General features: G+C 35.4%; 2 protein-coding genes and 1 non-coding gene across 6 annotated transcripts; all 3 read left to right on the forward strand.

Annotated features, from left to right (window-relative positions):
* Nucleotides 1-2,045: 2,045 nt before the first annotated feature.
* Nucleotides 2,046-10,126, forward strand: LOC104086143 (transcription initiation factor TFIID subunit 12b). Of its 4 annotated transcripts, none has more exons than XR_011415077.1 (9): nt 2,046-3,007; nt 3,270-3,488; nt 5,580-6,059; nt 6,397-6,471; nt 7,560-7,638; nt 8,746-8,810; nt 9,080-9,115; nt 9,196-9,420; nt 9,754-10,126. XR_011415077.1 is itself a non-coding variant. In XM_070197842.1 (8 exons), exons 1-8 carry the CDS (start codon nt 2,258-2,260, stop codon nt 9,367-9,369), a joined length of 1,944 nt encoding a protein of 647 aa, XP_070053943.1. In that variant the 5' UTR covers nt 2,047-2,257; the 3' UTR covers nt 9,370-9,840. The 4 variants fall into 4 exon arrangements, 1 of the variants encoding a protein (XP_070053943.1); XR_011415078.1 differs by having other exon boundaries at nt 5,604-6,059; XR_011415076.1 differs by having other exon boundaries at nt 2,047-3,007; nt 5,514-6,059.
* Nucleotides 10,127-12,568: 2,442 nt separating this feature from the next.
* Nucleotides 12,569-12,641, forward strand: TRNAA-UGC (transfer RNA alanine (anticodon UGC)). Its single transcript has one exon. It is a non-coding gene; the product is annotated as a tRNA-Ala (tRNA).
* A 1,431-nt stretch (nt 12,642-14,072) lies between these two features.
* On the forward strand, nt 14,073-15,761 carry LOC104095745 (trihelix transcription factor ASIL2). Its single transcript, XM_009601937.4, has one exon. It carries the CDS (start codon nt 14,444-14,446, stop codon nt 15,578-15,580), a length of 1,137 nt encoding a protein of 378 aa, XP_009600232.1. The 5' UTR covers nt 14,073-14,443; the 3' UTR covers nt 15,581-15,761.
* The last annotated feature ends 2,416 nt before the right edge of the window (nt 15,762-18,177 follow it).

Genomic DNA, 18,177 nt, shown 5'->3' on the forward strand with positions numbered 1-18,177 from the left:
AAAATTTTCTATTTTAGTAATTATTTACTAATAACATGATCAGTTTTCTTCCATTTTATTTTTATTTTATTTTTAGAAACATTATGTAGAAAAAAATGATAGTGAACCATTGTTGAAAAAAATTGAGATAAGATTTTTTTAATAAAAAAATACGACAAGAAAAATCATACTTTGAAATATGAGCAATAGAGTCAAAGTTACTATTGCAATATTTATTTATTTATTTGTATTGTATTAGAATGAGTACGGTAAAAATGGATACTAAATTTAAACAAGCTAATGAAAAGCCACAAGACAGTGTAATAATTTTAAGTATTGAATAATATAATAGCAAAACTAAGGAATAAATAGAGAAAAAAATCAAAAAAATTCATCATACAAAAGAAGTAGGGTAAAACTTATTTAAATTTGAGATGGAAAATTTCGTTTAAGTATGATAAGAAATGACATGCATGTGGATAAGGCCACATAACTAAAGTCTAATAGATAAAAGAAACAATTAAAAATATTGAATAATAAAAATAAATCAGAGATAATGTGAGGTTATTTATACTAAGAATTGCTTTAGAAAATAAAATGCAGTAAATATACAATACTTAAAAATATTATTCATAAATTTAAACAATTTAAGAATTTCAATCAATAGTTAAAAAATAAAAAAATTATTTAATTCAATATAAAAAAATGACATATCTATTTATATTATATTAAAAATAAGAGTGGATAAAAATATTAAATAAAATAAAATTTAATAAAAATCACATGAAAACGTTCTAGCAAAAGTAAGTAAAACAATTAAAATTCAAAAAATCTATATTGAAAATAAAAGAAAAAGACTATTTGAACATGAGATTAGAAAGTTCTTAAGGTTATGATGAGACTCAAAATACGGATATGACCATAAAATTGAAGTCTTTCTATAAAAAGAAAAAGTAAATTTGTATACTAAATTGAAAATTTAAACATACTAAATAAATATCTCATGTAGGTAATTTCACTAATGATAATTAAAAGCCAAATCTGTATCTTGAAACTAAAAGAGAAAATAAAATAAATGTACGTAATACAAAAAATAGTTATAAGAAAATCAATAGATTTGAAACAATATAAAAGAATTTATGTATTAATTTTTAGACTGATTCAAAGTTATATTTTAAAATAAAATGTGATATTATTTTGAGTGTAGGTAAAATATTTATGTAAAAAGTTAATTAAAATTTCTTAGTAGGGAAGAGAATGTATAAAGAGGAAAACAGAGATTGTGCAAGAATACTTATATTTTTAAATTTATTTAAAAATAAATAAACTAAATTATTAAATAATACTAAAAAAATATTATTAATAGATTCAAATGATGAAAGAGATCCGAGTAAGAGGATAATAGTGTAAAAATATATTAAATTTCAAGAATAAAAAAATTACATTTATTGATGATTATTATAAGGGTAATAAGCAAGACATTAAGTCAATTTATAAGCTAATAAAAGATCACATTACATTATAACAACATTAAGTAATAAATAATGCAAAACCTATAAGCAAAGAACAAAAAAGAGAAAAAAAATCTGTCGTAAAATATAGAAGGATAAGACTTATTTGAATTTGAGATAAAAAATAAAGTGTTAGTAAAACTTTTCTTAAAATAACGTTACATGTTTAGTATTATTTTATATTGACCGTAAAATATAACACTTAGTGTCAAATTCAAGGGGTTGGATTATTACGGATATGGAAAAAGAAAACAGGTCATTCACTATGAGATTTGAAAAATTGATTTCATGTTCTGCTTCTCATAATATCAAATAATTATTTATAATTTCTATATAGAAGGTTCAATTTTAAGGTTATTTGTACTTAATCCAAATAACACAAATACCAATACTAATTTTTATTTAAAAAGAGAAAAAAATTTAAAGTGTGTTTCAAAAAAGGCTATTTTTTCTAATTCAACCCCAGTAATTATCAATGTATTACTCGAATATCTGTGGGGAAAAAAAAAGTATTACTCGAATATCTTCTTTTTCTTTTACCCACTTGCCAACTGTTCTTACCAGGCTACACGTGGGCAATTGTGAGACCCGCAGAACTGCGAATTTCTTGTGTGTTTTGCCTTTCTTTGTTCGTCGACGGAGTCTCCCGCAGTCCCCAAATCCCCAAATGTGGAAATTCAGAGAAAATTCAAAGTGCCGATGACTATGTTCACCTGAATTTGAATTCCCCTCAATTGATACAAATTCACAATTCAAACCAATAAACAATGGCGGAAATTCCATCTTCTTCCCCCAAAACAATCGAATTACCTATGAACCGTATAATCAACCCTGCAAACCTAGTCGCCGCAGCAGCATCGTCGACGGCGTCGTCCGATCCCGGAATCACCATGACTTCTCCTTCTAACAACAACAATTCTATCTCACAATCTCCTTCGATTGAGATGCAGTCTCAACAAATGCAGCAACAGCAAATTCAGATGCAGCCTCAACAAATGCAGCAACAGCAATTGACACAATCTCAACAACAACAGCAGCAGCAACAGCAACAGCAACAAATGCAGCTTCAGCAGCAGAATAATAATAATTCTACTAGTCTTAACGGCAGTAATAATAACAACTTAATGGCCGCCGCCTCTAATTTTCAGATGCAGAGATCACCTTCCATGTCGAGGTTAAGTCAATTCCAAATGCAACAGCAGCAACAGCAATATGGTTTGATGAGGCAGCAATCAGGAGGAGGAGGGCTTTATGGTCAAATGAATTTTGGTTCCGGTGGTACTGCCCTCCAGCAACAGCAATTACAGCAACAACAATTGCAGCAGCAACAGCAGCAACAGCAACAGCAACAACAGAATCAACAACAGCAGCAGCAAATAGGAGGCCAAATGGGTAGCGGAAATTTAACTAGGGCAGCCTTAATGGGACAGACTGGCCATCTTCCCATGTTGCCCGGACAGGCTGCTGCAGCTGCTGCTGTCGCTCAGTTCAATTTGCAATCTCAATTTTTGAATCCGGTACCACTTCAGCACTTATAGCTTTCAAATTTCAGTTTTATGTTTTGCTAATTCTATTCTTGAGCCATTAAATGCATGAATTTGGTTTGACCATGTACTTGTTGAAGACACAATTAAGTAAATAAAAGTGTGCTATCTCTAAAAGCTTAAGCTTTTAGATGAGATAGTCCATTCCAACATGGTGGTGTTATTTTCAAGACACAACTGCTATTTGTCATTGTTGCTTTATGTGTTTCTGAAAAGAGTTCTATTGTGGGTGCAGCCACGGCAGAAGGCAGGTCTAATGCAGGGGAATCAGTTTCACACAGGGAATTCCCATGGCCAGTCCTTGCAGGGTATACAGGCAATGGGAATGATGGGATCTCTCAACATGAGCTCTCAGTTAAGGGCAAATGGTGCCCTTGCATATGCACACCAAAGGGTCAATCAAAATCAGTTGAGGCAGCAGTTGTCCCAGCAAAATCCTCTCACCACTACTCAGGTGCCAATCTTCGAACATGCTAGTAACATGTCTTTAATGCTAAAAACTAACCCTCTCATCTATTCTGATGAGTTTTCCACTTGACACCGTGGTAAAAATTGGAGACGACTCTTTCAGAAATCTAGTTGCAAATTTTTCTCCAGGTTGTGTAACCCAAAAAAGTTGTCCACAGCATTTGTTCTTCAAATCATTCAGGTCATGAATTTGGTCATTAGTCATAGCAGCAAATCAAAGAGAATCTTTTGTGTTTTCATTCTCCTAGACATTTCCTATCACATGAGAGTTTGTTTCGAGATATTTCTGTAAAAGATTGCTCTGGGTAATTTCTAATGTATTTTGTTGACTAAAAGGTCAAAACTAGGATATGACTCTTGTTTATGAAATCTGATAGCCGGATACTTGGATTATGCAATCACAACAATGACACATATGCATAAGCGTGTAACGTCATTCAAAGTAACTTGGCATATAGTAAATAAATGCTGATTTTTGGCACAAGGTTCATGTTTAACTTAATTTTATCCAAAGGAAAAAAATGCTCATGTTTAACTTTGTGCTGGCATTTCATAGTATCAGGAGACAAAGAACATGAGGGCTATTGCAAGTTTTAACACATTGAGATTTATGGGATGCCCATGAATATTTTTAGTACTACTTTCTAGAGAGCCTTTAGCCTATGGTACTGTATTTTTCACTGTGCCTACCGCTTCACAAACTCTCACCCTGAGGTGGCACAAAACTTCAATGCGCGTTAAAGCTTTAGGTGGTATATGAGAATAACCTTGTAAAGACAAAAATTCCTTGTGGAAAGTTTGAATTTGATTCAAAGAAACATAGGTTTGCTGCTCTTACAGTTCTTTTGTACTACATTTCGAGCATGTGGTTCTTATCTGAACGAACAGTTTCTCATTGAGTATGCAGCTATTTCTCGGTTAGGTTTATACGCTGTAATAGCTATGTCTGGAGGTGCCAATTATGATCATTTAGTACTAGAGGAAGTATCATTAACACAGTTTGTCCCATTTTGCTTTCTGTAAAATACTTTGGGATTTGATGCATTTACATTTTATAACTTAAAAGCTCAATCTTTTTCTAATATTACGTTTTTAGTAGCAGCTTTTACGTTCGTTCTGTTATTCAAGTTCGACGAGTTTTTCTTTCCTAAAGTACATTCTAATACATGTGATCTGTTAGGTAATCCTATGTTTTCAACCCCTATACTAGTTGGATTAAATTTTGGGTAAAACAATCTTTGAGTTACTTGCTTCAATCACTTTATTCTCTACATAACAAATAACAATATCCATTAAGGTGGAAGATCTAACCTGTAGGCACCGAACTTGCGAGTTATAGTTATGTTCTGAGGCGCGGAAGAGAAGCTTGGTGTCTGTTTGAGAGGAATTGATGGTTCATAGATAAGCGATGCAAACAATCATATTGGGGTTTTTGCTTCTATACATTAATAATAATAAATTCATTACCTTATAAGAAAAAACGAACATTAGGCTTTTATATACCTCTTGTATCTACTTCAATAAAATCTTTATCTAATTTAAAAAAATAAATTGAAACTTTGCAGAGAACAGCAAGTGATATTTTTTTTCTGGAAAGAATGATCTTAGCCAATGGATATTGTTATCGACATTTTAGTTAGGTGCACGTGAGCTCCTTTTACTCGTCTTGTTAATTTTCAACTTGATATTAAGATAATGAAAATGTACCTCTGGCACAAAAATATCCTTGTCTAATTACAAGTTAATTGATTGCCAAGATGAAGTCTTGTTTATAAAGTGCTTTAGAGTTGTGGATGTCGTCATTTGCTAGTGATTTGAAGCTGATGGTCATTTAAGGCTGTCATAATTACATAATTATCTTCACTTCTTTAATTTTGGTTTCTCCTTTTGGTAAATCACATGTAATCCTCTTGTGGAATTTAATGTACATCTGATAGTCTCTTGTCAGATTCCTTATTACGTAGCAACGATTTGTTTTTAGTGCTCACTTTGATGTTACAATTTACTGTAGAAAATATCGGTTCAGAACCTTCCAAGGACGTCATTTATTAACCCTCAGTTACCTGGATTGACTCAGAATGGACAATCTACAATAATGCAGAACAATTCATCACAGCAGCAGTGGTTGAAGCAAATGCCTGCTATTTCTTCTCCTAATTCCCCCTCCTATCGTCTTCAATCGCAGAGGCAGCAGCAACCAATGCTTATGCAGCAACAATTAACTTCATCTCAACAGTTGCATCAAAATTTAATTGGTTTGAACCCACAGCAACTATCCCAAATTGTACAACAGCAACAACAGATTGGCCACCCTCAGATGCATCAGCAGCAGCAGCAGCAGCAACAACAACAACAACAGCCACAGCAGCTTTTGCATCAGCAGCAGTCTTCTCCAAGGGTGGCTGCCCCAGCTGGCCAAAAATCTCTGAGTTTCACTGGGTCACAACCAGATGCTACTGGATCTGGTACAACTACTCCTGGGGGAAGTTCAAGTCAGGGGACTGAAGCAAGCAATCAGCTTCTTGGAAAGAGAAAGATACAGGATTTGGTTTCACAGGTCCTTCCTCCACTTCACTTTATTAATCTCTAAAATCCTGTTGTCGATGTTGGTTACTCCAAATAGAATTATGGATATCTTCTTTAGTTTTGAAGTGCCCAAAATCAACTTCTGAAATTTTGTGAAAAATTACATATACTGATAGTGATAACATTCCTGTCCTCCCTCCCAACTTCAAAAGACTCACTTTAAATTTCAATCACATCATATAGAATTTTTCTGAAGAGAGTGAGTCCGACTAACCTAATAGTATGGTCAACACTGTTACTATTGTAAAGTTTTCCACCAGTTGATTTTGCTCACTGATGTTTGAGCAATCACTATTGTAATTTTTCAGGTGGATTCACATGGAAAGCTTGATCCTGAAGTTGAAGATCTTCTTCTAGAGATTGCTGATGACTTCATTGATTCGGTAGGCTTGAATATGCTTTATTCATTGTTGTTGTCTTTCTTTTCTGGGTAGGGCAGTTGCTGGGTTGGTTGTGGTTTGCTGTGTGTATCACATTTGGCTATCACTGATTTGGGTACCTTTCGGGTGAAATAATTGATGTGCTCGCTTGTTAGACTGTATAGTTGTTGAATAATATGCACTTAAAGGGATATTGCCATCCTGCTGATTTTGGTTTCCCTCCTCAGTCCTCTCTTTTTCCTTCTCTTTTTCTTGTTTGTTGTAAAATCTCTTGTTCATTACTTTTTCCTTATTCCATTCAATTTGGACTTCTAAACACAGTCAAAGGATGATAATGAATCTTCTTCGCGAGGTTCTGGTATAAGATCATCAAGTGAATCGACCTTGGATTGTAAATCAAGGACGTTGTTGTTTTCCTGCCTTGGCAGTTGTCTAAGAATATGTCTTTCATCAGAAAGTGGTTGACATTTTTATTTTAGTGCTTGGTTATTAAATGATATCAAAAGCTTATTTCTCTAATACCCTACATGTCCTGTATATTCCTAATGAAATGGTGATATGCTACAAGATGTGAGTCATACTTTTATTTGGTCAAAGGATGGAAAGATAACACAACCATATCCAATTGAATGTTCCCTGGTGTCCAATCTATCACCTTGCACACGGTAGCTTTCTAGCAATGTCTGCGCCTCAGAGCCATAAACATGATATCACCGTTAGGGTCATTTCCAGTCTGCAATAAACTGCTGCAGTCCTCAATTTAACTAGAGTTACATACTCCTATGACTTCAGGGTGTTGCTCCCCAGGTGCCCTTTTTCTTTTCTGGCTAATACTGAAATTTTTGGCTTGTAAATTATGTATTATGCAACCACGTCAGGTGATTGTTGCAATACTTTTATTTTTTTGTAAACTAAAATTTATTACTCTGGCACTTGTACCAGTTTGTTCTACCACCCTTTTGTATTTCACCAGCGTCATCTAAAATTCTTTGTGCAGATAATTGTTCATGAAAAACTGACATACATGAATTTGTTTTACATTGATTATTTATCATGCTTTTTACGTACTTATGTTCAACGCCTCATTGTAGGTTACTACATTTGCTTGCAATTTGGCGAAGCATCGAAAATCTTCGACTTTGGAGTCCAAGGATGTACTGTTACATCTAGGTTTGTGCCTGCAACTGGAAATAAAGGATCTATTCTTTATTTTGTTTCCATTATTTAGAAAGACCGTTTTTATCACTTGGTACAGTTTTTAATTGTAAAGATTGCATTATTAGGTACAAAGGTTGCATTTATATGGTGTATATTTGTTTTAGTATATTTCTATTTTCTTTTTGTTGATTAGTATGCTCTTTACAGGCTTATGTAGTGAGATAATCCTCGTTTAGGAAGAAAACAGCTATCCTGTGGACATAAAATGGGTAAAAGGGTATTATGGCCGTAGACAAATAGAATGCCTTCGGTTTAAGGCTCTCCCAGTAGTCCCCCCCCCCCAAATGTTCATTAGCTTCCAGGATACTAGGAAAGATCGTGGTCATGTTCAGAATTTATGGAGCTATATGCTGTACTGGATAATGGCAGTTTTATCTAGCATTTTCACTTTGATACCAACTTTTATCATATCATCTCCTTCACTTTCTTATGCATCTTAAGCTTTTCATCTGCTTATGGCACACACATGTCACCACTTTCATATTTATGAGTAGCTAGCAAAATTTTCAATGGACAGGTTATAGTTGAATACCAAGCTCTCTATTATCATTAGGAGTAGTTGAAGCTTAAGCTCCTGAACGTGAGTTCCAGGAACTTAAATATCATATGTCCCTAATGGTATAGCAATATGACCATGCATCTGAGAGATACAAATTGTAGCTGTTGTATATATATAGAGAGAGATCAAGTGGTTTTAAAAGTTTCCACACATTTCATGTTTTAACTACAGCAGGTAACATTTCTTGTTAAGGTACTAACTATCTCAGATATTTGGAATATGTAAACATCAATATCAGTAAGGACCAGCTTTTTTTGCCTAATGCACTCTATTTTATCGCGCATAGAGAGCTACTTTAGGATGTCTTCAAGTATTAGCGAGAATGTTAGAATGTTTGCAGTGGGCGCACTTGCATGTGCAAACACCCCCAGACATATTTAGGATAAGTTGTAATTGGTATATTAGGGAGATGTTTTATATCATCTAATGATGTTTTATATCATTTTCAAAGAAATATAGGAAACTGAGGTATTTTTCTAATCTAATTGTGATTTCTACAGAGAAAAACTGGCATTTGACTATTCCAGGCTTTTCAAGTGAGGAGAGGAAACACTATCCAGAACATGTATGTATCTCTGCCTCTCTTTCTTAGTTTTTACGTGGTGGTATAGTCCCTTTTTCTATCTGCACTAATGTAGAATAATGAGATAACATGAATTATGACTACTAGATGTACTCTGACAAAATATCTTTACCTCATCCTTGTTCATTGGTTTGGTTTCTGGTTGTAGTCCACCAGTTGCTGGTAATCTACTTATTTGTCATTGGTTGGAGTTATTAAAGCTGGGTGAAAATTAATGTTTTCTTTGACAATGTGTTTCTAACTCTGTGCAGTCACCAAGTGATCTCCACAAAAAGCGTTTGGATGTGGTGAGTGCAATTCTATATGATAATACAACCTGCCTCAATCTTGGTGGATAACTTTTAGAATCGTTGTTAATTTGACTTAGATACGTACGTTGATGGAGGCCTCACAAGCAGAAACAAGTACACATACTAGTGCTAAGGAGACCGTGAGACCAGGGGTGGGTGACTCAAATCACATGATCAGACCTCCAAGTTCAGAGAAATTGGTCTCACAGTCTAATGCTTCACAAATGCTGCATGAGATGACAAAGTTTTGATGTCCCAGGAGTTCTTGGTTATCTCCCGTGTTAACTGTACAGACCTGAATGGTAAATGTCACTTCTTCTAGGATGAATTCTGCTGTAATTTGGTTTACTGGAGAATCCAGCCTTTAGTGGCTCTTAATTTTCATGCCCCATCACTAGTTTGTATAAGCGATTGTTCTCTAGACCAACACCAGTTGCACATTGGATAAATGTGCTGTATGTAGTGTGGTGTTTTAAGTTATGTCTTAGCTGCTGCAATAATGCTGTTACTTTTTGGGCTTTCACTGCAAATCAGTAGTTACAAGTCATTTTGTCATGGTCATCTTTTACCTGTCATGCACTTGGATTATCATGTTTACACATACGAACAAGCTAATCATATTCTCCATGTTGCAGATCAATAATGATGGGAGGCATGAGTTATATAGGTGTAGCTTAATGGAAGTTTTTGAGACTTGAGGCGTGCGAAGAAAAAGTGCAGAATGAACCACCAATAGTTGAATGGTCTTAAAGGCCTGTAAAGTATGCAGTTTAGTTGACAGTAGCTAATTCAGCCTGTGACGATGAACTTGCTCAGATTTGGCTTCTCCACAGTAGTCCGCTGGATGACATGTTCACTAATATCCTGTAAATTATTCTGTTAGCCACCTCTTCGTTCTATATACCAACGAACGAGGTTAAATCTTTGGTTTACCCTTTATCACAGTTGAAACATTGTATCAAACAGGTTTTATGCCGTTAGAAATCACAAACAGATTTTTCTTTTCAAGGGTACCTTTCAGATTTCACTATGGCAGAGACATAATTTTTTTTAATAGAAAATCCTCTTGACATATTCATTGCAAGAGGTTCAGCTCAGAGGCGTATCCAGGATTTAAACTCTATGGTTTCAACTTTTAACATATTTAGCATTGAACTCATTATATTTTAAAGCTATGGGTTCTTTGTTGCAATTTTAGTAGATTTTTACACATAACTTTTTACTCCGTATCGAAAGTTATGGGTCCAATTGAACCTGTTTATTACTACCGGAATTTACCAATTACTCTGCTCCTATTTCATGTCAAAGTGCTCTGCGCAATTCAGGAGTACTTATAGCATAGGCTTTACGTCGAAAAGATTTCAAGAGTCCTAAACATTTCATAATTGCCTCCATCAACATAATTAGCAGAACTTTGGCCTGCAAATTATCATCAGATGCAAATATTGACAAATTAGGATGAATACCCTGCAATTCATTCTCTGGAAATGGTTGATTTATATATTCTGCCTCCATTAACATGCTTATGCAAGCAAGTGCCTACGATCCATACACGCTGTATTAAATATTTCTATCTTCTTTAAGGAAATTAGTAACTTAAAAGACACAAACAACACATTGAAATACACAAATGGCTGTTTAAAGTAGTGATCTAAACAAAATATTGAATTTTAAAGCAGGTCACCATTTGAAGAAGCGACCTATTGGAAAATAATCTTCATTACCTGATGTCTTTCACATATTAATGTTGGTCCGACCAGAAATTTGACAGTTCAATATATATATAAAGTTCTGTTTATAATGTCTTTAGTAAATATTTGTCTATAAAATCCAATTTTTTTTCTTTGAGTACATTTTGGTTATTTTTCAAGTGTGGAATCCTTTTTTGTTTCTGGCAGTTTTTATTAATTGTGAATCATGTCTTGGTAAGCTTGGAGGCTAAGCTAAATGTATCAAATTTGTGCTTAGATGGATAAGATCTATCTTCTCTTAATTAAAGATCTCGAATTCGAGCATTAAAGTGAAATCTTTTTTGGTATAAAACATTTTTCCCTTGTAATGGTCTTACACAACGTGGGTCGGAATAAATCGGGGCCTCAACAGCTACCTGTTCATTAGGTAATATTCATTCATAAACGACCTCGGTAAGGAAAATGAGATGCTCAAAAACCCATCATATACCAGTGGCTCTATTCTTGTTTGGATGGTTTAAATACAATGCTTATTTTATTGTTACTTAATATTTTATTATTTGTCATTGTTTAGTTTTAGAGTGTTATTATAATTAAAATAAATTAGCCAGTCAGCAACTATACGATTGTTAGACGTGATTCATGATCATTTTAGGGAGTTTTGTCCTCATTTGTTTGCACTCAATGGAAGTCTGAATCTTAATCATTCAAATCTTAGACATTAAGTGCGTTTGTTTTTAAAGTCTGAATCTTAATTATTCAGATCTAAATCATTAAGTGATTTTTTTTTTTACTTCACAACCATTAATGGGTCTAAATAAGTCTGTATGATTAAGATCCATAACAGAGATTTAATTTCATTAAGATGCTATCATCCATATTCATTTTAATTATCGCCACCGCCTACCATTATCAACTAACATCATGCCGCCACCACCACCACCATCATCACCATCATCCTCAATCATAACCGCCACCATAATCGACTACCACCACCCGCCATCCGCACCACTCCCACCACCATCATTCTCAACCACAAACACTCATCCACCTCAACTACCACAACTAACCACCCCATCACCATCAACAATCATAACCGGCGCTACCCATCATTATAAACTACCACCGCACCACCACCACCTTCCTCAATCACAACTACCACCACCACCCGCCATTATTAACAATCACCACTCACCACCACCATCCTCAATCATAATCGCCACCACTACTAATCACCACTAGCTACTACCCTGAACCACCACCATCAACCAAACCTACCACCAACCACCGTCTCTAGTCATTATTCACAAACACTACCATTGGCCATCACCACCAGCTACTATATTTTTAAAAAATAAATATTTTATTTGATAGAATATTAGATTAATTAGTATTTCATTTGAGTTTTATGTTTATTAATTTTTAAATAAAGATAAATTTTATACATTCAGATATTAAAAATCAAACAGTGTTAATCATTTAATATTCAGATCTTAATATATATTTTAATTTTCAGATGTGTATTCAGATTCAGGCGTCTTAATCTTAAAAAAACAAATGAGGCCTTAGTAGACTTATCAATTAGTAAAATATAATACCGTTAAATTAAATAGTAAAAATACTATTAAACTATATTAAAAAAAAAGGATACAATATATTCAAAAGACTCTTATCCACAAAACAAAACAGACACACAGCCCTCTTTTCGGTTATGTTTCATATACTATTAAACTAAATTATTTGACACGTTAGAACGACTGGGGATGTAGCTCAAATGGTAGAGCGCTCGCTTTGCATGCGAGAGGCACGGGGTTCGATCCCCCGCATCTCCACTAATAAATTTCTTTCCAATTTCTTATCATTCTATTTTCTAATAATCAATTTTCCTGCAAAACACAATGGATCTTTGAGGAAAGCAGGAATACATCTCACAGTAATATCTTCCAATTAGACACTTAAATGTTGTATTTTTGTTAATTCAGATTGAACCCAATTTTTAAGTCTTACTTTGATTTGCAGAACTTAAGGACCAGTTCAAATAATATTGATTAAAGTTGAAAGAGAGTCAACTCCATATAATTGAAGTTTGGGCATGAATTTCACCTCAACAAGGTTAAGGTTTTGTGAGTGGTATTAGTTATTTCACTTGAACTACTCCTCAAATCAAACTTTCAGCTTCAAATTCTTTTTCGAGTTAAAATAAAAATAATAGACAAAATTATAAAGATATTAATTTGTGAATAATATACTCATATTTTGCAAAATATAGAGTATGTGCAACAGTCCAAGAGCAGCTAAACTATGAATTACGTATTACCTTTTGAAAAAAGTTTTAGATTTTTTGCAAATATTTCTTGAAAAAGTTTGTGCAATAAAGAAGAACGTAACCAGATAATAGTAGTTTTTTCGTTTTTGAAAGTTCATGAGCACCGTCAAATAGTTAATTTTTAAAATTGAAAAAATATTTCTAAGAGAAAAAATTTAAACATTCAATTTGAGTCCATTTGCTTATTATTTTGTTACTTACTTCTTCTTCTTTTCTTCCTTTTATGGGACTCAAAAGGGAAGAAGCTCATAATATTTCATTTTATGTCCAAATTTTTTCTCTGGATATGAGTTTAAGGAAAAACCGGAAGATTTTCTAACTAATCATTTTGAATAAGACATAACACTGTGGGACTTTAGCTTTGTGAACTTATAAAATTGAATTCAAATCCACATTAGTGTAGTTCATTTTGTAACAAGATTAAAAAGAAATATGATCACATAAATTAAAAAAGATGGAGTGTTAATTATTCTAAAAGGATAATATATATTCTTATTTTCCTTTCATTTCCTCTAATTATGACTTAGTGGATGTTTGGACATAAGAATTGTAAAATTTTTAAAAAAAGTGAAATTTTTTTAAAGTGAAAATGATATTTGAAAATTAGAGTTGTGTTTGGACATGAATATAATTATGAGTTGTTTTTGAAGTTTTGTGAGTGATATGAGTGAAAATTCTGAAAAAAAGTTTTTTTGAGTTTTTTAAATTTTTGAAAAATTTCAAAATGCATATTCAAGTAAAAATTAAATTTTTTTTGATCAAACGCTGATTTCGAAAAAAAACAAAAAAATTTCGAAAAAAAGTGAAAAATTTCTTATGTCCAAACGGGCTCTTAAACTTCAAATAATGTTGTGTGTCAATTATGCAATCATGCACACCATCTGTGAAAATAAAATATCTACTAGTATAAATTTAAAAATAAAAATAAAGAAAAAAAACTTAAGCCGGCCTAATGAGTAATGAATTATCACGCCGGTGATGGATTTCCTCGTTACCAAACTCAATTGAACCCGTAAAAGTAGTCGGACCCAATTTCCCCCTTTGCCTAGCCTCCACGTGTCCTATTCCCTTCAGTTCCCTAAGACCGACGCCGTCACACCCACCTCTGTTTTTTCCGTCCAACCGATAAAATGTCCAAAATAACTTTTAAAACTTTGCTTTTATCAAATTCAGTTTATACTAACCAAAAAACAGTCATTAAATTCGGCCGGTCAACTGAAACCCTAATCGCACCTACCCCAAAACTTCCTCTCTCTTTCTCTCTCTACATTCCTCGTTACAATCTCTCAGATCGGCGCACCGGAATTTATGGAGCACGATGAAGAAACTCACTCTCATCAGTCCGGTGGCTCTGGATCTCGATCTCCAGAATCGCCGCGATCTAACGGCAGGATAACGGTGACGGTAGCATCAGCGCCGCCTCCTCAGAACACCTTGACTTTAGCTCTACCGATACAGCAACCGCAACCTCTTAGAACGTCCGGCGGAAGCGGTGGAGGTGGCGGTGGTGGAAGGGAGGATTGCTGGAGTGAAGGTGCTACGGGTGTACTGATCGACGCTTGGGGTGAGCGGTACTTGGAGTTGAGCAGAGGTAATTTGAAACAAAAGCACTGGAAAGATGTAGCCGACATTGTTAGTAGTCGTGAAGATTATAGAAAAACACCTAAAACTGATATTCAGTGCAAAAATCGAATTGATACTGTGAAGAAGAAATACAAGCTGGAGAAGTCTAAGATCGCTTCGGGTCAAGGTCCGAGCAAGTGGCCTTTCTTTGAGAAACTGGATCAGTTGATTGGCGCGACGGCTAAGATCAATCCAACCATCGCCGCCGGAGGTGCTGGACCGTCTAATTTATATTCAAGAAATCAAAAACTGCAAGTGCCTCTGGGTATTCCTATGGGAGTTAGGTCCCTTCCTCATCTTAGACCACATCAACAGCCGCAATCACAACAGAAGCAGAAGCAACCCTTTCGAAAAAGGCCTCACGTTGATTCAGACACGTCGGAATCGGAGTCGGAACCAGAGCTTTCGCCTGATTCAACTGACAGTTTCCCGCCGGGAACTTTTCAGAGAAAGAGGCCAAGGATTCAGAGGGAATTGATGAACTCAAGTGCAATGAGGCAGGGGCCACGTGGAGGAAGTGGAGAAGCTAGTGGAAAGGGCAAAAACTGGGGGAATTCAGTGAGGGAGTTGACACGGGCGATTCTGAAATTTGGGGAAGCTTATGAACAAGCAGAGAGCGCAAAGATACAACAAATGGTGGAGATGGAGAAACAAAGGATGAAGTTTGCTAAAGAACTGGAGTTGCAGAGAATGCAGTTTTTTATGAATACACAATTGGAGCTTTCGCAGCTGAAGCAACATAGGAGGATTGGGAACAGCAACCACCGTAGCAACAATCATACCACCACCGCCAACAACCACAATAATAGTGATAGCTCATAGCAGTATTTGAGGTCTAGTTTGTGACTGAAATTTGAAGGTTAAAGATCCACGGGCTTGGTGTCTGACATGAATTTGTATTTGTAATTTGGTAGTTTTATTGATAAACTATCTCTTCATTTCAAAGCCAAGTTGTAGAATATATATAGTTCATTAATTCTTAACTGAGGTATATTTAGCTGAACGAAGTTCCAGCCCCGTTCCATCTATCTTTCAACTTTTACAAAGGTGAACATGCGACAGATGTTGTTAATGGTGTTTATGTTAATTCAAGAAGTCAATCCTAGCTCCATCCACTGGATTTATGCAGCTGCAATTTCGTTTCTACATGGTATCTCCATGAGCTTTCTGGTGCTACTACTCTAATTTTCTTATGCCACGGTATTTATTTTAGACTGCACTGATCAATGAAGAACCTAGTCTAGTTAATTATCACCTCCAACATCAGTATTAAGTTGTGAACCGAGTAAAATGCATACTGTTTCAGTAATAGAAAGATAAAATCACTGTGTATGTATTGTAAAACTGCGGCAGATGTTCCCTTCTGCAATCTATACATCTAAAATCTGATCTTCATTTACTGATCCTCTCTTTACCGTCCTAACTTTTCCAAAGCATATCTGAAAGTTGGAAATAATCAGCACATCACTCTTAGCAACTATCAAGAGGAAATCCCCCTCAGGTTAGTTGGATCAGCAAATTAGTTTAGTGTATGTATTTGAGCAATGCCAGAAGACTGGACACGGTTGATAAATATCAGGTTAAGGTGGAGTTTGGTAAAATTTATTCTTGGTAAAATTTAGAAGAGGAGCCTTGGCGCGACTCGACTGGTAAAGTTGTTGCCATGTGACCAGGAGGTCACGAGTTCGAGTCGTGGAAACAACCTCTTGTAGAAATGCAGGTGTGATGAGCCAAAATATCATCTTTAAATTTAATGATTAATTATGTGATCTAAGCACTATTTACCATTACTCGACTTGCGTGTGCAGTCCGTAAAAATTTTCCGGAAAGTTTTCAGGCGAAAAATGGATTAAAATGTGAATTAGATGTTTAAAACACAACTGAGTTGACTTTGGTCAACATTTTGAGTAAACGGACTCGGATCAGTGTTTTGACAGTTCCGGTAGGTCCGTATCGTGAATTGGGACTTGGGCGTATGCCCGGAATCAAATTCCGAAGTCCCTAGCCCGAGATATGGAATTTTGATAAAAAATTTAAAGTTTAAGTTCAAATAGTAACCAGATGTCGAATTATGTGCAAATGACCCCGGAATAGAATTTTGATGATTCCAACAGCTCCGTATGGTGATTTTGGACTTAGGAGCGTGATCGGATTTTTTTTTTTTGGAAGTCCGTAGTGGAATTAGGCTTGAAATGCCGAAAGTCGAATTTTTGGGAAGTTTGACCGAGGGGTTGACTTTTTGATATCGGGGTCGAAATCCGATTTTGAAAATTTTCATAGCTCCGTTATGTCATTTATGACTTACGTACAAAATTTGAGGTCAATCGGACTTGATTTGATAGGTTCCGGTGTTGTTTGTAGAAATTGGAAGTTTCAAAGTTCATTAGGCTTGAATCTATGTGTGATTCGTGATTTTAGCGTTGTTTGATGTGATTTGAGGTTTCAAATAAGTTCGTATGATGTTTTAGGACTGGTTGGTGTATTGGGTTGAGGTCCCGAGAGCCTCGGGTGAGTTTCGGATGGTTAACGGATCAAAAATGGGACTTAAACAACTGCTGCAAAAGCTGCTGCAAATTCTCTTCTGATGTGCAATCGAGCCCCCAGAAATCGAGCCGAGTATCGATGGCAGGCTCGAGATCCATGATCGAAGGCAAGCTCGAAGACCAGTGATCGAAGGCCCAAGATCGAGGGCTATGACTAAGGCTAGTGATCGAAGGCCATAAAGATCGAAGCCATGATCGATAGCCAGGATTGATGGCTGTGATCGAGCCCCAGGGTCGAGGGCCATGATCGAAGCTATGATCGAGGACCATGATCGGACCCCATGATCGGACTCCCCTTAATCGGACTCCCCATGATCGGACTCCCATGATCGAGTATCCAGGATCGGACCCCACGATCGAGGTCAGCCTGGTCAGATCCGTAAGTTATAAAAACAGGGGGGCTTCGTCCCATTCGTCATTTTTAACAACTTGGAGCTGGAGCAGAGGCGATTTTTTATATATCTTCAAGGAAAAACATTGGGGTAAATGTTCTTAACTCAATCTTGGTTAGATTACCCGAATCCAGCACGGTTTTTAACATTTATTTGGTAATTTAAGTTGGAAGAATTTGAAAACCCTCCTGGATAGATTAGTGGATTTGAGGGTCGAATCGTTATTGGAATTTAGTCATTTTGGTATGGCTAGACTCGTGGTGGAATGGGCGTTCATATTTCGTAACTTTCGACGGATTCCGAGATGTGGGCCCCACGGGCAAATTTTGAGTTAATTTCGGATTTTATTGAAAAAAATGTAATATTTTCTTATGAAATTGATTTCTATAATTTTTGTTGACTGTATCGAATTAATTATGACTCGATACGAGTCGATCGGAGTCGGAAAATCGAGGAAAAAGCATAATACTTGATTAAATTGGAG

Source organism: Nicotiana tomentosiformis, chromosome 3 (assembly GCF_000390325.3).
Source record: "Nicotiana tomentosiformis chromosome 3, ASM39032v3, whole genome shotgun sequence".
NCBI classification, from domain to species: domain Eukaryota; kingdom Viridiplantae; phylum Streptophyta; class Magnoliopsida; order Solanales; family Solanaceae; genus Nicotiana; species Nicotiana tomentosiformis.